This window comes from Lepidochelys olivacea (assembly GCF_965140295.1).
Source record: "Lepidochelys olivacea isolate rLepOli2 genome assembly, chromosome: 2".
NCBI classification, from domain to species: Eukaryota; Metazoa; Chordata; order Testudines; family Cheloniidae; genus Lepidochelys; species Lepidochelys olivacea.
The window spans coordinates 228,320,274-228,342,976 of NC_140412.1; the positions used below are offsets into that span (position 1 = coordinate 228,320,274).

General features: G+C 44.0%; 1 protein-coding gene across 6 annotated transcripts in view; it reads right to left on the reverse strand.

The window, feature by feature from the left end:
- Window positions 1–22,703, reverse strand: part of ADAM22 (ADAM metallopeptidase domain 22) — a 193,756-nt gene that overhangs the window by 84,840 nt on the left and 86,213 nt on the right. For all 6 annotated transcript variants that reach the window (XM_084621591.1, XM_084621590.1, XM_084621588.1 and 3 more), the window contains exon 4: window positions 20,276–20,342. In XM_084621591.1, the coding sequence (XP_084477717.1) occupies window positions 20,276–20,342 (67 nt within the window). The remainder of the gene's footprint in view (window positions 1–20,275; window positions 20,343–22,703) is intronic.

The following is a 22,703-nucleotide window of genomic DNA, read 5'->3' on the forward strand; positions in this document are numbered from 1 at the left end:
AGAACTTTTAGTAAGTAATCTAGCTAGGTATGTGTTAGATTATGATTTCTTTAAATCTTGTTTCTCTTGCTGAGAAAAGAATTGTGCTGAATAGAATAACTATTTCTGTCAGTGTATCTTTTTTGTAACTTAAGGTTATGCCTAGAGGGATTCTCTATGTTTTGAATCTAATTACCCTGTAAGGTATCTACCATCCTGATTTTACAGAGGGGATTTCTTTACTTCTATTTACTTCTATTTCTATTAAAAGTCTTCTTGTAAGAAAACTGAATGCTTTTTCATTGTTCTCAGATCCAAGGGTTTGGGTCTGTGGTCACCTATGCAAATTGGTGAGGTTTTTTATCCAACATTTCCCAGGAAAGGGGGGGTGCAAGTGTTGGGAGGATTGTTCATTGTTCTTAAGATCCAAGGGTCTGGGGCTGGAGTCACCTAGGCAAATTGGTGAGGCTTTTTACCAAATCTTGTCCAGGAAGTGGGGTGCAAGGTTTTGGGAAGTATTTTGGGGGAAAGACGTTTCCAAACAGCTCTTCCCCAGTAACCAGTATTTGTTTGGTGGTGGTAGCAGCCAATCCAAGGACAAAGGATGGAATATTTTGTACCTTGGGGAAGTTTTGACCTAAGCTGGTAAAGATAAGCTTAGGAGGTTTTCATGCAGGTCCCCACATCTGTACCCTAGCGTTCAGAGTGGGGGAGGAACCTTGACACACATATAACATGGAAATATCATTGGAATGCTCCCGCTGCTTCAGGCAGCTGAGGGTGGGGGTGGGGAAAAGGAACAGTGTGAAGTGACTAACACTAGCGGTGAAACCCTGATCCTACTGAAGTAATTGGCAAAACTCCTGTTGACTTCAATGGGGTCAGGATTCCACCCTCAGTATGCCAGAATATATTTTAAACTCTTCACACCCTTCACTTCCATGTTTTTTCCCCTTCTCTTCCCTCCTCCCCTCTTCATGCCTTATTTTATAAGCACTGAAAAAAATGTCCTCTTAATGAAAATGTGTTGCTAGGTAAGATGGGATGTATGCTCCACACTGGCGCTGAAAGAGTTGAATTAGGCCAAGAGCACCCAATCAGCCAATTAAGCTGCAAATGAGGGAGATTTAGGCTATATGCAGGGTGCTAATTAGGAAGAAGCTCACCGGTGAGGGAAAAGATGGGGCTTCTATAAAGCCAGGAGGCTGGCAATAGCATGAGGTGGCAGGGAGGAAATCTGCACTCCCTATCCCAGAGGTAAGGAAGAAGGGGCTAGGCGCCTCCGAGAAAAGGAACAGGAATCCATGAGGAAGGGTTTACCTGGCAGGCCTAAGAGAGAAGGGTCTGACTATGAAGGCTGTTGAAGGAGAAGATTAAAGAAGCATGGTAGGAAGTAGTCCACTGAAGAGAGCAGTAGGGTTGGTGAAGACCCAGATCTTAACTTCTTGCTGAAGGGCCCTGGACTGGAACCCAGAGCAGAGGGTGGGACTGGGTTCCCCCATTATCTACCACTGAGTAGTACTGCTTGGGGCAGTGAATGGGAAGACTGAGTTACTACAGCAGTGACATGGTCAGGGCATCAGGCACAAGGGCTGCCTGATGCTGCTTGGGCAGACAGACTTTGAAAGATTCCTCCAGAAGGGGAATCACTGTGTCCTGTCTGGAGGGCTGAGTCACATAGTAGCTGTATTGAGACTCCATGGGTGAGAGGAGCGCTGCAATGGTGGAAGAGGAGAAAGGAGGCACGGAACCTGGTGGTGCTAATCGCCAGAGGAGGACACCACCCAGCAGTAAGTAGAGTACCCTGTAATACCAAGTTTTGGTAGAAGAGAAATAATTAAAAGAGGGAGGACAGGGTAATCAAACCCACACGATCCTACATGATTCATGATCTAAGAGTCTTTCTAGCCAATATGTTAAAAAATGCGATTCAGTACAAGACTACAGCTGACAACTGCTGCTGTTTAAGTTTTCATATTCCCATAGCAGGATGCACATAGAATGTAAACTAGTAATAATTAATTTTTTCCCCTCCCAAGTCTTGTATTTTTCCCCTCCCAAGTCTTGTATTTAAGACCACTTACAACCCCGAAGTACCATTAGGTAGAGAAGGCGCAACATGCGGAATGACTGAGCTACGTTAGCTCCCTGTGCCCTACAGAGAAGAGTACATTTTACTTAAACTCAGAAGGAACTCTCTCTATAATGTAAACTAAATCAAAACAGGAAACCTGAGTCCTTCCACAAATCATACTGATTGTAATATGGTAGAATAACACGTCTAAACAAAAGATTTTCAGAGAAACTGAAAGTGTGCAGAAATTTTAAAGCTCTGTCAGCACCTATAATATAAACTGAGTTCTATAGTACAGTGAGCTTCAGATAAAACAAATGCAGCTATAGAAAATTCTGTGGGGAAAAAAGCTTGTATATTATACGTATGGGAAAGGGCTCTGGGACTGTATAAGTACTGGAGAGGGGCTTTGGGGAAACTTGCAGAAATCTGATTTTTAAATCTTTCCATCAAATAGAGAGGTGTATCATGGTGCTCGGAAGAGCAGACAGCTTAGTGGTTGGGGTGCCTGACTTCCAGCCCCTTGCTTCCCTGATGGAGGTGCCTCAGTCCTTAAAGAGGTGTGGTAGAGGGACTCAGACTCTTCCTCCCCACTGGCTCCCAACCAAGGGCCCTGTGTTAAGCAATGCCACAAGGATCCTCCTGGCAGAGTGTGTAAGTCCACGGCCCTGGGCTACTTCCTACCTCAGTTTGGGGCATGGACCCGATAGTCCAAACCGTCTGTAGTGGCGCAACTCGAGTAGCAACCCCTTGTGGACCTGTTGTGGCATCCTGTTGTAGTCTGAGGTCCCTCTGGGTGGAGCAGACATAAAAGTGGTGACACCTAATCCCTACCCCACAATGTTTCTATAGCTCAGTCACATGCAGTTTTCTCACTGCTGGTGTCCCTTGGTCTCCTTAGCTGTTTCCCTCAGTCAGGGATGCACTGCTTCTTCCCCAGTCCCAGAAGCTATCCCAGCTATCAGCCTACTAATAGCTGCCTCCCTATGTGAGGGGAGCATCATCTCCTGCCTCTTCACCAGTCAGCCCTGAACTAAGCCAGGTTCTCTCCTTTTCTTCTCCCTCCAGGCCTGGCATTGGATGCAGGTACAGTGGGGTGGGTCTAACTATATCCATAAGCTGTCTTTAACCCACTGATTCTTAACCTTTTGGGGCTCAGGTCCCACTTGTAAATCTTTATGGACTGTCGCAACCCACTAAATAGTTTGGGGGTGGAAGCCCTGATGTGGTTTCAGTTGCATCCTGCCCGGCACTCACTGCACAGTGGCAGCTCCTCTACTGTGGAGCTGGCTGGGTTTGACTCTCCACTCAGGTGTTGCAATCTCTGGGGTTGCAGTACTGCTCAGGTTTGGCACCGTCCCACTGATTGGACTAAATTTGTGAAAGTGGAGTTGTGACCTGGCTCATGGCATTGCAGCGCCACTCACTCAAATGTGACCTATCCGAGCTCCCGTTGTCATGATGGCTGGGCCAAAGCTGAGTGGTACTGGAATCCCAGAGATTGCAGTGCCTGGAGCAGGGAGGTGAACTGGGAGGGACAGGAGACACAGGAGCAGCCATGCAACCCTTTGAAACATTCTGGTGACCCAATTATGGGTCTCAATCCATGGGTTGACAAACCCTGATTTACCTTTTCATGATGATGTGAGGTTTCTCAACCTCTTCACAGGAGGGTTGTTGTGATTTCCCTGGTTCTAACAGAGTAATCTCCTTTCTGGATATGGCAAAAATTGTTGTTGCCCAAAAGGACTTACCACTACAGCTCAAATTACTTATGAGCATACTTTTTTTTTTTTTGCCTATGGAATGCACCATCAGACTAGTTTTTTTTTTTTTTTTTTTTTTTTAAATATCTGACACCTGATGCAATTACCTGAGGGACAGTACCGCATGAAACTCCCCATCTCACAATGCCTACTTCCTCTCCCTCCCCCTTACATGTTACACAAGCTGAACACTGAGATCCTATCGATGTCCTAAATGTGTTTTTCAGGAACAAAGTATAAACACTTCCAGCAAAGTGCACTTAATATATATGTGTGTGTGCCGAGTTGTATTGCTTCCCTCCTGGTTATGAGAGGTTTTTTTGTTGAAGTGGGAAGAGACATGACTGCATTCTGCTATCCTACTGTCTTCCTAGTAAGCAGATACACCTCAGGTAGACAGTGCTATTGTATTCGAAATGGGGGACTGGGAACCCTTTGCTAAATATTGGCAGCACATCACTTGATTTGTTATAAAGTAGGATTGATGCAATCAGTGAATCATTGTTTTTCAGTTATATCTTGAATTATAATAAAGCTGCGATCAGTCAATACCTATGGAAATATGCTACCATGGCATGTCCGAACACTAATGAGGATGTCAGTATGAGGCTTAATAAAATAATACATGATAAGATGTAATTGATACTCACTTGATTTCAGTCACTGGGTGGTAATGACTTCTAGTCACTGCTAACCCAGGTCAGATTTGAAGTAGTGACCTTGAGAGGAAAGGCTACATATCTCATTATCAGGCCCCTCAGCCATCCAGTCTCCCCACCTTCTGGGGGGCTTTTTAATACTCTGTGTTCACTTCTGAATTCTTTTTCTATAAAAAGTATATCTTATTTAAGCCTTCCGCCCCCCAAAACTATGATACTGGCATATTAAGGCTGAGATTTTAATTGTATAAAAAAGAAGGATCCACAGTTAAAGTTCTCCCAGCACTGTACTCTTTCCCCTTGTCCATATGCATTAAAACAGTCTTAAATTATGACCACACACACTAGGTGATGTACATACTATTTGGCTAATAACACAGTATATGAAGGAGTTGTAATTATTTCTACAAACTTAGACACGTGCACGGTATAAGACATTTAATCTTCATATGTTGTCTGGTATTGTAACAAAAAAGATTTTGTAATACACATATGAATAAGGAGAGTTAAAGTTGCTTTCTGAGTTTTACACAATTAAAATCTCAACCTTTCAATTGCATTAACATGCTTTAAAACTTTTAAGTGCCTAAAGCTAGGTACCTAAATACACACTGAGATACTTAACTAAGGACATGTCTACACTACAAACTTTAGCCAACTCAAGTTACGTCAGTATAGAGCTGCCACAGTTAGTATATCGCTTGTGCACGTGCATACTTGGTTCATTGTGTCAGCACCGCACATACTCTCTAGGAGTGTTTGTTTTGACACACAGTGCAGTGCACCATGGGAAGGTATGGGCCACCATCTAGAGTTCTGTCTTTTGGGAAGTTTTGGCAATGCTTTTGGCAAAGTCGAACAGGGTGATTGGGATGGCAGGTTCAAGCTCCATTCATGCAACTTTCTCCACCCTATAATGGCATCTCACTCCCATAATTTTCACACCTATTTTGAAAATTCTACAAACTGACATGGGACTTGTAGCTGTCTACCATCTCTGACAGAAGCATGAAGCCTGCACAGCTCTGCACTATTGTCATGAGCATTGCAACCACAGGACACGTGATCCTCCAACATTTGCAGAGCCAAAAGGAAAGCTGCGGGGATCATGATGATTTCCTAGAGGGCAGATTGCTGTGAGATGTAGCAAGAACCAGTTCAAGATTGTTGGTGGCATTCATGGAGCTGCTGCAAATGGTGGAGTGCCACTTCTGGCCCAAGAAACAAGTGCTGACTGGTGGGATCGCATTGTAATGCACGTTTGTATGATGAGCAGTGACTGCAGAACTTTCAGATGCGCAAGGCCACATTCCTGGATCTGTGTGTGGAGTTCAACACAGCCCTTCAGCGAATGAGAGCTGCACTGACAGTGGAGAAGCACGTGGTAATCACACTGTGGAAACTTTCAATGCCAGATTGTCATTGGTCAGTGGGAAATCATTTTGGAGTTGGAAAATTCACTGTGGGAACCATTGTCACAAAGCGTGTAGGACTATTAATCATCTCCTGCTATACTGGACTGTGACTTTCGACAAACATGCAGGATATAATAGATAGATTTATAGCAACGAAGTTTCTGAACTGCGGTGGAGCAATAGATGGCACTCATATCCCTATTTTGGAACCAGACCATCTTGCCACAGAGTATATCAACCGAAGGGGGCTATTTTTCTACGGTTATGCAAGCGCTGGTGGATCACCGGGGATATTTCACCCACATCAAGGTTGGCTGGTCAGAGAAGGTGCTTGATTCTTGCATCTTTAAGAACACAGGACTGTTCACAAAACTACAAGCAGGGATTTTCTTTTCCAACTGGTGGATTACCATTTGTGATGTTGAAATGCCAATAATGAACCTGGGGGACCCAACCTACCCACTAGTCCCCTGGCTTTTAGGGACTGTACACTAGCCACCTCAACAGCACCAAGGAAACAGTCAACTTCCAGATCAGTAGGTGCAGAATGACAGTTGAATATGCTTTTGGTAGATTGAAGTGGTGTTATTTACAAACAGGATTGGACCTCAATTGTGTAAAATATCCCAAGGGTTATAAAAAAGAAAAGGAGTACTTGTGGCACCTTAGAGACTAAGTGTCCTGCATAATATCCGTGAAGCACAGTGGGAAAAGCTGCTGCCAGTGGGGAGTGGAGGTGCTGTCTGCTGAGTTTGACCAGCCAGATACAGGCACCATGAGAAGAGCTCAACATGGAGCTATACGGCTCAGGGAAGCTTTGAAAGAGCGCTTTAATAGCAACCCACAGTAACATCTTGTGGTTTACTCTGCTCTACCTGGTCCTGCAGCTTAGGGGCCTGTTAAGAATTGTGTGGTGCTTGGTGCACGTCTGTGAATATCACTGACAGGGCACCTATTAATTTTGTGGTGCTTGCTGTACATTTATGATTATTACACTGTTTGTCATTGATTCTATGAGTTGTCATTCTGTACAACAATAAGTGGGTGCTTTCATTCCCACTAAGTACTCTGCAGTATATGTTGGGAACTAATAAAGATGAATTATTTTCCATACAATAGAGTTGAACAGAGTAACAAACACTTCAAAAAATTCTATGCAAATTCAAAGTAAATACATTAAAACCTTAATAAATTTATGAAACAGCGCTTAAAGCAGAAAGAACATTAATGTTCATTTTAGCTGCACATACATCAACCATGGCTATCATAGGTAGGTGTATGTGAAGCTGTGGTTGTCTTTAATGTCCCCCAGTGTGGCGGAGTAGGGTAGGGATTCAGCCCCTGACACTACATGTAATTTTGAGGGTCGTCTGTAGGGAGGTGCTATGCTGTAGTTCTCCATGGACTACAGAGGGAGGCAAGCCCAGGATTGTTGAACCTGAAGGTCTGCAAGAATCTACAGCATCTGTGTTTGCTGCTGGAGAAGCCTTATCATGTCCTGGTGCATCTGCCTCTCTGACTTCTGGGCCTTTCTCCTGTCCAGCCTTTCCTTGTCCATACAGTCTGAAATATTCATGCTCCAGGCCCTCTTACATGCAAGTGGTGTTCTCGTCCATCCTCCCCGTGGAAGGAAAAGGACTGGGTAGAGACCGTCGAATCGTGGAAGTTAACGAATGGTTACGCAGGTGGTGTCGGAGAGAAGGCTTTGGATTCTTTGACCATGAGATGGTGTTCCAAGACGGAGTGCTAGGCAGAGACGGGCTCCACCTAACAAAGAGAGGGAAGAGCATCTTCGCAAACAGGCTGGCTAACCTAGTGAGGAGGGCTTTAAACTAGGTTCACCGGAGGAAGGAGACCAAAGCCTGAGGTAAGTGGGGAAGTGGGATACCGGGAGGAGGCATGAGCAGGAGCGCATGAGAGGGGAGGGCTCCTGCGTCATACTGAGAAAGAGGGGCAATTAGCAGGTTACCACAAGTGCCTATATACAAATGCACGAAGCCTGGGAAACAAGCAGGGAGAACTGGAAGTCCTGGCACAGTCAAGGAATTATGATGTGATTGGAATAACAGAGACTTGATGGGATAACTCACATGACTGGAGTACTGTCATGGATGGATATAAGCTGTTCAGGAAGGACAGGAAAGGTGGGGGAGTTACACTATATGTAAGAGAGCAGTATGCTGCTCAGAGCTCAAGTATGAAACTGCAGAAAAACCTGAGAGTCTCTGGATTAAGTTTAGAAGTGTGAGCAACAAGGGTGATGTCGTGGTGGGAGTCTACTATAGACCACCAGACCAGGGGGATGAGGTGGATGAGGCTTTCTTCTGGCAACTCGCAGAAGTTACTAGATCGCAGGCCCTAGTTCTCCTGGGAGACTTCAATCACCCTGATATCTGCTGGGAGATCAGTACAGCGCTGCACAGACAATCCAGGAAGTTTTTGGAAACTGTAGGGGACCATTTCCTGGTGCAAGTGCTGGAGGAACCAACAGGGGGCAGAGCTCTTCTTGACCTGCTGCTCACAAACCGGGAAGAATTAGTAGGGGAAGCAAAAGTGGATGAGAACCTGGGAGGCAGTGACCATGAAATGGTCGAGTTCAGGATCCTAACACAAGGAAGAAAGGAGAGCAGCAGAATACAGACCCTGGACTTCAGAAAAGCAGACTTTGACTCCCTCAGGGAACTGAGGGGCAAGATCCCCTGGGAGAATAACATGAGGGGGAAAGGAGTCCAGGAGAGCTGGCTGTATTTTAAAGAATCCTTATTGAGGTTACAGGGACAAACCATCCCGATATGTAGAAAGAATAGTAAATATGGCAGGCGACCAGCTTGGCTTAACAGTGAAGTCCTTGCTGCTCTTAAATACAAAAAAGAAGCTTACAAGAAGTGGAAGACTGGACAAATGACCAGGGATGAGTATAAAAATATTGCTCGGGCTTGCAGGAGTGAAATCAGGAAGGCCAAATCACACCTGGAGTTGCAGCTAGCAAGAGATGTTAAGAGTAACAAGAAGGGTTTCTTCAGGTATGTTTGCAACAAGAAGAAAGTCAAGGAAAGTGTGGGCCCCTTACTGGATGAGGGAGGCAACCTAGTGACAGAGGATGTGGAAAAAGCTAATGTATTCTATGCTTTTTTTTTTTTGCCTCTGTCTTCACGAACAAGGTCAGCTCCCAGACTACTGCACTGGGCAGCACAGCATGGGAAGAAGGTGACTAGCCCTCTGTGGAGAAAGAAGTGGTTCAGGACTATTTAGAAAAGCTGGACGAGCACAAGTCCATGGGGCCGGATGCGTTGCATCCGAGAGTGCTAAAGGAGTTGGCAGATGTGATTGCAGAGCCATTGGCCATTATCTTTGAAAACTCATGGCGATTGGGGGAGGTCCCAGATGACTGGAAAAAGGCTAATGTAGTGCCCATCTTTAAAAAAGGGAAGAAGGAGGATCCTGGGAACTACAGGCCAGTCAGCCTCACCTCAGTCCCTGGAAAAATCATGGAGCAGGTCCTCAAGAAATCAATTCTGAAGCACTTAAAGGAGAGGAAAATGATCAGGAACAGTCAGCATGGATTCACCAAGGGCAAGTCATGCCTGACTAATCTAATTGCTTTCTAAGACGAGATAACTGGCTCTGTGGATGAAGAGAAAGCGGTGGACGTGTTGTTTCTTGACTTTAGCAAAGCTTTTGGCACTGTCTCCCACAGTATTCTTGCCAGCAAGTTAAAGAATTATGGGCTGGATGAATGGACTATAAGGTGGATAGAAAGCTGGCTAGATCGTTGGGCTCAACGGGTAGTGATCAATGGCTCCATGTCTAGTTGGTAGCCGGTATCAAGTGGAGTGCCCCAGGGGTCGGTCCTGGGGCCGGTTTTGTTCAATATCTTCATAAATGATCTGGAGGATGGTGTGGATTGCACCCTCAGCAAGTTTGAAGATGACACTAAACTGGGAGGAGTGGTAGATACGCTGGAGGGTAGGAATAGGATACAGAGGGACCTAGACAAATTGGAGGATTGGGCCAAAAGAAATCTGATGAGGTTCAACAAGGACAAGTGCAGAGTCCTGCACTTAGGACAGAAGAATCCCATGCACCACTACAGACTAGGGACCGAATGGCTCGACAGCAGTTCTGCAGAAAAGGACCTAGGGGTTACAGTGGACGAGAAGTTGGATATGAGTCATCAGTGTGCCCTTGTTGCCAAGAAGGTCAATGGCATTTTGGGATGTATTAAGTAGAGGCATTGCCAGCAGATCAAGGGACGTCATCGTTCCCCTCTATTCAACATTGGTGAGGCCTCATCTGGAGTACTGTGTCCAGTTTTGGGCCCTACACTACAAGAAGGATGTGGAAAAATTGGAAAGAGTCCAGCGGAAGGCAACAAAAATTATTAGGGGACTGGAACACCTCACTTATGAGGAGAGGCTGAGGGAACTGGGGATGTTTAGTCTTCAGAAGAGAAGAATGAGGGGGGATTTGATAGCTGCTTTCAACTACCTGAAAGGGGGTTCCAAAGAGGATGGATCTACACTGTTCTCAGTGGTAGCAGATGACAGAACAAGGAAGTAATGGTCTCAAGTTGCAGTGGGGGAGGTTTAGGTTGGATATTAGGAAAATCTTTTTCACTAGAAGGGTGGTGAAGCACTGGAATGAGTTACCTAGGGAGGTGGTGGAATCTCCTTCCCTAGAAGTTTTTAAGGTCAGGCTTGACAAAGCCCTGGCTGGGATGATTTAGTCGGGGGTTGGTCCTGTTTTGAGCAGGGGGTTGAACTAGATGTCCTCCTGAGGTCCCTTCCAACCCTGATATTCTATGATTCTATGTTCATGGTCTGCAGCACTGGCTTGCAGAATTTCACTGAACATGTCATCCAGAGTCCTCTTCTTTCTCCTCATCTGGCTCAGGTGTTCCACAGGTGTGGAGAGGGAACCCCTAAAGGCCACAATGTCAGCAGCTACAAATAAAACAGACAGAGGTACTATTGTTACTCTAAAGTTTTAAACAAGATATGCTTCTGCATCAGAGTGCTTGTGCACAGCACCACTTACAGCTCCAGCCGTGGGGTGTATGGCCCACCAAGGGTGAGAGAAATGAGGAGGGAATTGCTCAGTTGCATGGAATGGACACTGAACACTGGCACCATTTTCCACAGGCAGTGGTGATTTTAGCTGATAGCTCACTCCTGGGGGCAACAAAGGCACAGAGCCCAGCTGCAGCTGGCGTCCTGAAGCTGTCTGGGCCCATAAGCTGCTATTCTGTTTATTGCAATGGTGCCTGCCAAAGTTATTGCCAACTGGCACAGGAAAGCGTCCTACTATGGAGGAAGAAATTAGGCTACCGTCCCTAGAAACCTTCAGGAGAGGATTTCAGAGTACCTCCATGAAAGCTTCATCAAGATGTCTCTGGAAGATTCAAGGGATGTCCCTGTTTACATAAAGAAACTGCTCCTCATAGCTCACCCCGCCTAAATCTATAGGCGCAGATAACAACTCTACCCCTTTTTGTTGTACTGCTACTGTAACCCATGTACCTAAGAGATCTATTGGAAGTGGATAGGAATGAGTTGGGTCTGGTTCATTGTTGCTAGGTAGATGCACAACCAGCTCTCCACACTCAGAAGTTTCTAGAATTGGGTGTGGTAGTTTTGGGTGTGCTCAGTAGGTTCCCTGTTGCTGAATTCAGACTCCACAAGGGCAAGAGGTCAGGGCAGCTGCTTTACAAAAGGCCATGTGCCCAGTGTGGGCTGGAAGAAGCTGAGCCACAGGAGCAGAAAGCAGGCTGTTTTTGCTGACTCTGAAGCATTTTGCAGTGGGTGTGTGTGTGTTAAACTGAGTTGTTGCTTAATCAGCTGACTGGCTAGCAGTGATTTCAGCAGAAGAGTCTACATGGATTCCAACTGAAGATTCCTACAAGCAAGTGGAGAGAAGATGTTTTTGACTCAGCAAACTGTCTACATTTGGTGATCAAGACTGAGACTCAACCTAAGCTTTTGGTAACTCTGAGTTTCTTCTCACTGTGTTTCTGTGGGGACTGACCTGTTTAGATTTTAATTTGTTTTCTTTATTTGTTTTTGTATAACTGTGAAGATAATGTATGTTGCTTATAAAATAGCCATGTTATGTTGTAAAAATTATTTGTTTCTTTATCATAAGATTTTATAAAGTTAGTACTTAAGAATTAAATTCATTCCTTTTGTTCTTTTGGAACTTTGAATGTGGGGAGGTTGACCTTGTTCAATTCTTGATGAAAATCCCTAGAGCCTGAATTCTGGGTCTCCAGGTGCTTTTCTATGGGAGTTGGGGTTTAGGGCAGTGAAGTAAACTCTAACCCGCCCACAGGTTAGAATCATAGAATCTCAGGGTTGGAAGGGACCCCTGAAGGTCATCTAGTCCAACCCCCTGCTCGAAGCAGGACCAATTCCCAGTTAAATCATCCCAGCCAGGGCTTTGTCAAGCCTGACCTTAAAAACCTCTAAGGAAGGAGATTCTACCACCTCCCTAGGTAACGCATTCCAGTGTTTCACCACCCTCTTAGTGAAAAAGTTTTTCCTAATATCCAATCTAAACCTCCCCCACTACAACTTGAGACCATTACTCCTCGTTCTGTCATCTGCTACCATTGAGAACAGTCTAGAGCCATCCTCTTTGGAACCCCCTTTCAGGTAGTTGAAAGCAGCTATCAAATCCCCCCCTCATTCTTCTCTTCTGCAGGCTAAACAATCCCAGCTCCCTCAGCCTCTCCTCATAAATCATGTGTTCTAGACCCCTAATCATTTTTGTTGCCCTTCGCTGGACTCTCTCCAATTTATCCACATCCTTCTTGTAGTGTGGGGCCCAAAACTGGACACAGTACTCCAGATGAGGGCTCACCAATGTCGAATAGAGGGGAACGATCACGTCCCTCGATCTGCTCGCTATGCCCCTACTTATACATCCCAAAATGCCATTGGCCTTCTTGGCAACAAGGGCACACTGCTGACTCATATCCAGCTTCTCGTCCACTGTCACCCCTAGGTCCTTTTCCGCAGAACTGCTGCCTAGCCATTCGGTCCCTAGTCTGTAGCGGTGCATTGGATTCTTCCATCCTAAGTGCAGGACCCTGCACTTATCCTTATTGAACCTCATCAGATTTCTTTTGGCCCAATCCGTCTAGGTCCTTCTGTATCCTATCCCTCCCCTCCAGCATATCTACCACTCCTCCCAGTTTAGTATCATCTGCAAACTTGCTGAGGGTGCAATCCACACCATCCTCCAGATCATTTATGAAGATATTGAACAAAACCGGCCCCAGGACCGACCCTTGGGGCACTCCACTTGATACCGGCTGCCAACTAGACATGGAGCCATTGATCACTACCCGTTGAGCCCGACAATCTAGCCAGCTTTCTACCCACCTTGTAGTGCATTCATCCAGCCCATACTTCCTTAACTTGCTGACAAGAATACTGTGGGAGACCGTGTCAAAAGCTTTGCTAAAGTCAAGAAACAATACATCCACTGCTTTCCCTTCATCCACAGAACCAGTAATCTCATCATAAAAGGCGATTAGATTAGTCAGGCATGACCTTCCCTTGGTGAATCCATGCTGGCTGTTCCTGATCACTTTCCTCTCATGCAAGTGCATCAGGATTGATTCTTTGAGGACCTGCTCCATGATTTTTCCAGGGACTGAGGTGAGGCTGACTGGCCTGTAGTTCCCAGGATCCTCCTTCTTCCCTTTTTTAAAGATTGGCACTACATTAGCCTTTTTCCAGTCATCCGGGACTTCCCCGGTTCGCCACGAGTTTTCAAAGATAATGGCCAATGGCTCTGCAATCACAGCCGCCAATTCCTTCAGCACTCTCGGATGCAACTCGTCCGGCCCCATGGTTACACAACCTCTTGTAGTACAAGCAAATTAATGAAAAGTCGATGGCTGTGCCCTAGTAAGTTGGGAGCACCATCACTGTTATGGGAAATAAATTTACGCACTTACCTACATTTTCTTTCCCTGCATTGAGCTTGTCCATGCTCGATATCCGGGACTGACTGGACTGAATTGGAGTCTCAAACAGATCCTGGCTCATGGCAGGTCCTGTGACTCTGGGTCCTCTGAGGTATCCATGGTGGTAGTGGGTTCTCTGCCAAGTATGGCATGCAGCACTTTGTAAAAGTGGCAGGTCTGCAGCTCAGCACTGGATCTACTGTTGGCTTCCCTCGCCTTCTGATATGCCTGCTGCAGTTCCTTTGCTTTCATGCAGCACTGCTGCTGATCCCTGTCATACTCCTCCTGCATCCACCATGCAATCTGCTCATAGATGTCTATGTTTTTAGGGCTGGTCCGTAGCTGTGTTTGCACGGCCTCTTCTCCAAACAGGCCCCAGAGATCCAATATCTCCTGTCTACTCCAAGCCAAAGTTCATCTGGAACGTGCAGCCAGCATGGTCAGCTGGGCAATTGCACACAACAATGGGAGCTGTTAGGTGTGCTCTCCAAGCTAGACAATCAGGAAAAGGCATTTCAAAAAGTCACAGGTTTTAAATGAGGGGTGGAGGCATTCCAGGCTCCATGAGCCCCGGGCAGTGGAGTTCACAATTGTGACCAGAGCAGTCAGTGGTGGGATTGTGGGACAGCTGCTGGAGGATTATTAGGGTCAACATAATTAACACATATTTCACATTGCGTCAACCTCAGTACATCTACCTTAGCTCAACGTCATTCAGGGAAGTGGGATTACAATATTGGCTTAATGGAGAATTTACATGAGTGAGAGACAAATTTATGTGTAGACATATGCACAACTAGGTCGACGCAAGGTGGCTTACATCCACCTGACTACATAGTGTAGACTAGATGTAAGCTGCCTGATTTTGAGAAGTGCCCACAGGTCCCACTGAGGTCAATGGGAGCTACAGGGAGTTACTACCTTTGCAAATCAAGCTATTAAGAGTCTGAACATGATCGTGAACAATTAAGGATATGTCTACACAGCAAAGAAGAACCCATGGGTGGCCAGTGCCAGCTAACTTGGGTTCATGGGGCTTGAGCTGTGGGGCTGTTTCATTCCTGTGTAGATGTCTGGGCTCAGGCTCTAGGGCCTGCAAGGTGGGAAGGTCCCAGAACTCGGATTCCAGCCCAAGCCCAGAAGTCTACACAGCAAGGAAACAGTCCCACAGCCCGAGCCCCATGAACCCGAGTCAGCTGGCACTGGTCATCTGTGGGTTTTTCCTTGATGTGTAGACGTGCCCTTAGTGGCAAAGCTCCCAGTGCCTTCAATGGTGCAGGATCAAGAACTTAATTAAGTGCCTAAATATGGATTTACATTCCACTTCAAACATTTTGGCCAAAGGCTGGGTTGGTTTGTTTTGCATAACATATGTACAGCATGTTTACAACTTGCATACATTGTGATTTATTGGATTATTTGAGACATAGACAAACTGCCCTCTGGTTACAATTAATCACGCTGTCTAAAAACATACATATAAAACCACCTATACAATCTCTCCGATTTGGACACTGTATCTCCGCTTAATTGTCTCAAAACTATTATCTAGAAACCTTTGTAGGTCCACATGACAGTTCTGTTTGGATAATGAGCAGAATGCATAGGGCTCTAATGTGAAAAAATGAAAATATTTTATAAGAGGAAAATGTCACTGAATAGGTATAAGTTGTTCAGTCTAAGGAAGAAAAATCCCATGGTGTAGATTACTCAGCAGTTCAAGCTTTATTTTGCCTTTCATCTTAGTGACAGCCTCAGTGACAGAATGATAACTAAAAAGAGATAAAAGGACACAGAGATATATTGCAGTGAGGTAAAGTATATGCAAGTTGAGCATTTGTGTGCTTGGAAAGATCTGTACTGACACAATCAGGAAAAGGTAATGCATGAAGGGTGTTTTCTGCTTCTTGTTAAATGATTGATTGATTGAGTATTCTCTTTGCCTCTAGATAGAGTTCAGAGATGAGGATGACAGATTAGATTTCTTTACTGGTAGCAAAATTTCACTAACATGCGGACCAAACCTCCCCACTCCACCTCCCCTTAACCCTTTGGTTTTTTTTTTAATATTGGGCATTGCTGGCTGATATAACAACATTGAAGGTCCTGCATTCCTAGCATTTGAAGCAGCTAGCAAGGAGGTGTGCTTCCCTGCTTCATTCAATGACGTCATGACACTTAGCAATTACAGAGTATAGTGCATTTCATCTTCAAAGTGCTCCACAAATACTAATTAATTGTGCAACAATTAAATTAGAATTTACACTCTTTTGTTACAAAAGGATATGTTAAATTGAGATGCCTGTCATTAAAAATCCCTTCATTCCTTAACAACTGGATCCTTGAACTATAGATATTTCTTTTCTTTTTTTTCCCCTCCCCATCTCCAAAACACTGTAAGCAATGACAGAAAACCAGAACATTTTCTTCAGAGAAGGAAATTTTAGTTAGGGGATTAGAATTGTTCTGCCCAATTCTACAAAGAGCAAAAGCTAGAGCAAGCATCTGTCCACCCCTTTGGCACATACATGTATGTAACGTTGTTAAACAGCGACTGCGTATGCAGCTGCATTCGCATAGCGCATTAGTGCTCCCATCTGTTTCCCATATTGCTGATGACAGCAGTGGCAATATCTGCTACGTGCATTGTGCTATGTGATGTAGGGGAAAGAAGAAGCTAAAGAAAGCACTTCACTGTAAAAACAAAAATTTTAAAACAGGACTATCCTCACCACACTGTCGAGTGCCAAATAGGGAGAGGGATTTGACAGGGCCATTTAGTTGCCTTTGCAATCTGGCTAGAGCTCTGTTTTCTCATCCAACTTCCCCAGAAATGAGAGGGAGTTGATAATGAATAGTGAGGTTTTTTCTCTCATCACCCACTCCTAGTCAGAAGAGAGGTGGTGGGTCTCCTCTATCCCCTCCCATCACAGGAGAAGGGAGAACCAATGATGGAGATGGATCTTCCTGTAGAAGGAGCAGATGTGGTCTTCTTGCTGAAATACCTATCCTCTCCCTTCTGGCACTGCTACCAGCTCCACCAGCTAGTAGTGTTTTCCCCCAAGAGGAGTAGGAGCTCCACAGCGTGCCCCCTTCCTCTCACACAGCTGGACCATGGCAGCTTTAATGTGTTCAGGGCCTTCCACATTTGCAGTAGGAAACAGCAAGATTTAGCCTTTAATGTACGCCAGACTCAGTCTCCTCATTATGTAACTGACAGACTCAGAAATGGAGCTGGATAGCTTAGGAAATGGCACAAAGCAATGTGGTCTTTATTATGCAATTTATTTTTGTTGCAAGTCTGGCCCTTTCAGTAGCTTTTTCTTTTTTAACAAGTGTTTAAGTAGTCTGCGTGATCCCTTTATTTTTGTTGTTTTCTATGTTTTGATTGGTTTATTCTTAGAACAAGTACCAATTTAGCAGGATTTTATGACACAATAAAATCATAGCAGAATTTTAAAATATTGAATCATCATCATGTAAGGAGTCTATGTCTGTATATGTATATTGAGAACAGTTTGAACTACAGAGTCCAGATTCCAATATGCATAATAAACATTTCTGGACTTTTTCTCTGCTTCTCTCTCTTTCAGTATCTTAAGGAAGTGGTTCTCCAACTGTGATCTATGGACCAACAGCTTACTGATCACGTGGGGCCAGATTTTCACAAGAGCCAACAGTTAGGTTTTCAAGTGCTCAGTACACAAAATTGAGGCCACCTTTTTTTTTTTCTTCAAAAGAGCTCTGCTCCTGGTTGAGGCACTGAAACCACGGCCAGTTTTTGAAGCATGCTCAGCCCCGACATGTACCGAGCATGCTGAGCTGTCCTGAAAATCTAGCCACTTATTTTGATGCCTAAATGGGAGCCGAGGGTTTTTGGGTTTGTTTTTTTTTTTGAGAATCTGGCACTAATTGTGGCTGATGAGCTCTTTTGAAATGTGTGGCCATCAGACTGGTTCTCCCCCTTCTCAACATCTGATTTGTGTCCATTTATTCTTTTATGTAGAGACTGTCCAGTTTGGCCAAGGTACATGGCAGAGGGGCATTGCTAGCACACAATGGCATATATCACATCGGTAGATGTGCAGGTGAACGAGCCTCTGATAGTGTGGCTGATGTGATTAGGCCCTATGATGGTGTCCCCTGAATAGATATGTGGACACAGTTGGCAACAGGCTTTGTTGCAAGGAGAGGTTCCTTACAGACAGCCCCGCAACCAGAATCAAATACTCACCAGCCACCACCCAACAAAAACACTAACCCAGGAACCTATCCTTGCAACAAAGAATAAATGGACACAAATCAAACGTCAAGAATTATAACATTCAAAAATCAGTCGGAGAACACTTCAATCTCTCTGGTCACTCGATTACAGATCTAAAAGTGGCAATTCTTCAACAAAAAAACTTCAAAAACATACTCCAATGAGAGACTGCTGAATTGGAATTAATTTGCAAACTGGACACCATTAACTTAGGCTTGAATAAAGACTGGAGTGGATGTGTCATTACACAAAGTAAAACGATTTCCCGATATTTATCTCTCTCCCCTTTCCCCCCCGCCCCGCTATGGTTCCTCACACGTTCTTGTCAACTGCTAGAAATGGCCCACGTTGATTATCACTGCAAAAGGTATTTTTTTCTCTCCTGCTGGTAATAGCTCACCTTACCTGATCACTCACGTTACAGTGTGTACGGTAACACCCATTGGTTCATGTTCTCTGTGTATATAAAATCTCCCCGCTGTATTTTCCACTGCATGCATCCGATGAAGTGAGCTGTAGCTCACAAAACCTTATGCTCAAATAAATTTGTTAGTCTCTAAGGTGCCATAAGTACTTCTTTGATTTTGCGGATACAGACTAACACGGCTGCTACTCTGAAACCTCTCTGTTAGAATGTGATCCACACTATGAAAAATCAATAAAAATCCTGTTTTAAAGCCCCAGTCCTGCTACCTCTTGTTCATGCAAGTACTCCTTATTTGCCTCAGTAGCCCATTGAATTCAAAGATATTACTCACTGAAGTAAGGATTACTCATGAGAGGGGGATGCAGAACTGGTCCCTAATTTAGTAAAGCAGGACTTACAGGCAGCCAAAAAAATGTTTAAGTTTGCCAATTTGTATATATTTCCTAACACAGAAAAATGGATTAACTTTTTTTTATTAACTACAGCTGTTATCTTGTGTTTCTGCTTGAGTCAAATTTTGGATTAGAGTCAGATTTTTTGACTGTACAGTATAGCACATGCTCATTGTGAAAAATGATCTTTACAATAAATGAACATGTGTTTCTCCATGTTCAATTCGGCACTGCATAAATATATACTTTTGGTTCCATAGTTTATAATATATATGAAAATTCTAGGGAAGGGTAAACTGATTATTAAGTAGTTGAAGTGAACAAATATTTCTGTGCGTTCAGTTGACCAAATTTTTGCTTTGCCCTTTCCTGCTTTTGCGGTCACATTGTAAGGGAACATTTAATTGTTTAGAGATTTGGGTAGTCTTCAATTCGGGGGGGTTGTTTTTTTACAAAACCTAAATTTTGGGCAACATTTGGTTTGACAGTGTCCTTTAAAAAGAGCGACTATTATGACCCACTCTCACTGCTATGCATGCTATGTACAGTCTACATTTATTTTATTGCCGTACTTCCATGAGATGTTGTCTATGCACCAGAAGACTCTTTCACAGCAACTCTGAGGAGATATATGTAAATACTGATTTAACTTTATTCTTTCTGAAGTTACTGATGGTTTTGTAAAATCTAATGTTAAGTACAAATGTACGTAGCATCAGCGTATATGAATACTTGAAAATACAGCTGGCGTATTCAGAGAGACAGAGTGGATCATCAGGCTGGCTTTCATTGAATTAGTATAAACACACAGAGAGAATAGAAACTAACATCCTGCAAAAAGGACCCAGCCTGACATATTTCTTAGGAGACAACTTTAACAATATTTCTCAATGAACCTTTTACAAAAGGAACCTTCTATTTCAAGATGGCTAAATATTTGGAATTACTATCCAATATAACTTGCTATACTCAAATATATGAGGAAACCCATAAAAACAGCAATCCTGGTCTTTTAGTAAGTTTACGTAATGATACATTATGTAATAGAGTCATTGTGGCACTTCAGTTGGCACATACGTATTTAGAGCAAAGGAAAGTAAAAATCTACAGCGTATACATTTCTCATAAGTATAATTTTGTCATGAATATTTATGTAATGTAAAATAAAAAAGAAGCTTAAAAATTAGATGAAACAAAACTTTTCTGACTCATAGGAGGAATTTATGTTAAAATCAGAATTCACTGGTTACAGAGAAATCAGGGAGTGTCCATTAAACAAACATTTAAAAAATGGGGGGAACCCTCAGAACCCCAAGCAAACTCTTACTTTAACTTCCACTGTCTTTCCTCCATGCTCGATATGCCTCTCAAGGTATTCTGAAGACAGCAGATCACTGCAACAACAGAAAAGGAACCATGAGCATTGAGTACATACACTTTTGCACTACATCTCAGCTAGGCTTGATGAAACATTTACATCTGAAAAGCACAAAAACAGCAGGTTACCTTCCCTGGCATGTTCCCAAAACTCACTGAAACAATTAGCTACAGCAGAGTTGCTATCTATTCTGTGTGTAATAGATTTATATTTGAACACAAAAAAGTGAGACTAGAGTCTACACTGAAATTTTTGGATCCAAAGCCCCAAAAACCAGTCACTGATAATTGAAAGACCAGGTAGGCTGTTGACATCCAAAAGAGGGGGGCAAAACTGACAAGGAAAGGTTATTACATTTTTCCATACATTAAAGGGAAACCATATACTTTCAATCTGATTGATTTTTTCTGGTTTACATTAGGAGTAAATAATAAAGAACACACTGCAAGTCACCTCTATAACAGATTACATTTGAGCTGAACAAAAAATGGCAGCTGCCTTTAGCAGACCCCTAGAAAAGTAATGGTGCAGTATTAAGGAAAAAAAATCATAATATACATGTGCACCATAAAAGTGAACTCAGAGTAAGTCTAAAGCAGTAGGTAAGATCATAATGCAGAGGGGAGTCCAGCCAGGATAAGGTCTGGTTATCCTGCCTGCCTTTGGCCATTCCACTGAGATAGACCAGGCTTTTGTACTCGTTTGTTGACTAGCTGACAGAGTGTCATTCTCAGACTCTTGCTGTGGATCTGTCTCAGAGCCATTTATTCACTCTCGCTTTCTCCAGGTGTTCTAAGGCTTTTATCCATATTATTTAGCTAAATGTATGCAGGGACATTGCTAAGCAAAACTTTAGGGGTGAAATGCTGGCCCAGTAAATGGGAATTTCGCCATTAACTTCTGTGGGGTCAAGATTTCATCCCATCGCACAGCGCTAAGTAGATTAAGGAAGATAAATAAAAATACAAAGCAAACATTGGACTAAGGGCAAGATAGTGCACTCAGTACCTCACGAGTGACTTAGGATCCTGGAGCCCCTATCACCCATGGAGTTCATAGAACCATAGAATATTAGGGTTGGAAGAGACCTCATTAGGTCATCTAGTCCAATACCCAGCTCAAAGCAGGACCAACACCAACTAAATCATCCCAGCCAAAGCTTTGTCAAGCCAAGCCTTAAAAACCTCTAAGGATGGAGATTCCACCACATCCCTAGGTAACCCATTCCAGTGCTTCACCACCTCCTAATGAAATAGTGTTTCCTAATATCCAACCTAGACCTCCCCCACTGCAACTGGAGACCATTGTTTCTTGTTCTGTCATACGCCACCACTGAGAACAGCCGAGCTCCATCCTCTTTGGAACCCCCCTTCAGGTAGTTGAAGGCTGCTATCAAATCCCCCCCCATTCTTCTCTTCTGCAGACTAAATAACCCCTGTTCCCTCAGCCTCTCCTCATAAGTCATGTGCCCCAACCCCCTAATCATTTTTATTGCCCTTCGCTGGACTCTCTCCAATTTGTCCACATCCCTTCTGTAGTGCAGGGACCAAAACTGGACGCAATACTCCAGATGTGGCCGCACCAGTGCTGAATAGAGGGGAATAATCACTTCCCTTGATCTGCTGGCAATGCTCCTACTAATACAGCCCAATATGCCATTGGCTTTCTTGGCAATAAGGGCACACTGCTGACTCATATCCAGCTTCTCGTCCACTGTAATCGCCAGGTCCTTTTCTGCAGAACTGCTGCTTAGCCAGTCGGTCCTCAGCCTGTAGCGGTGCATGGGATTCTTCCATCCTAAGTGCAGCACTCTGCACTTGTCCTTGTTGAACCTCATCAAATTTCTTTTGGCTCAATCCTCCAATTTGTCTAGGGGTCGCTCTGGACCCTATCCCTACCCTCCAGCATATCTACCTCTCCCCCCAACTTAGTGTCATCTGCAAATTTGCTGCGGGTGCAATTAATCCCATCATCCAGATCATTAATGAAGATATTGAACAAAACCGGCCCCAGAACAGACCCCTGGGGCACTCTGCTTGATACCGGCTGTCAACTAGACATCAAGCCATTGATCACTAAACATTGAGCCTGACAATCTAGCCAGCTTTCTATCCACCTTATAATCCATTCCTCCAATCCATACTTTTTTAACTTTTAATACTGTGGGAGACTGTATCAAAAGCTTTGCCAAAGTTAAGATATATCACATCCACCGCTTACCCCATATCCACATATCTAGTTATCGCATCATAGAAGGCAATCATGTTGGTCAGGTCTGACTTGCCCTTGGTGAATCCATGTTGACTGTTCCTGATCACCTGCCTCTCCTCCAAGTGCTTCAAAATGGATTCCTTGAGGACCAGCTCCATGATTTTGC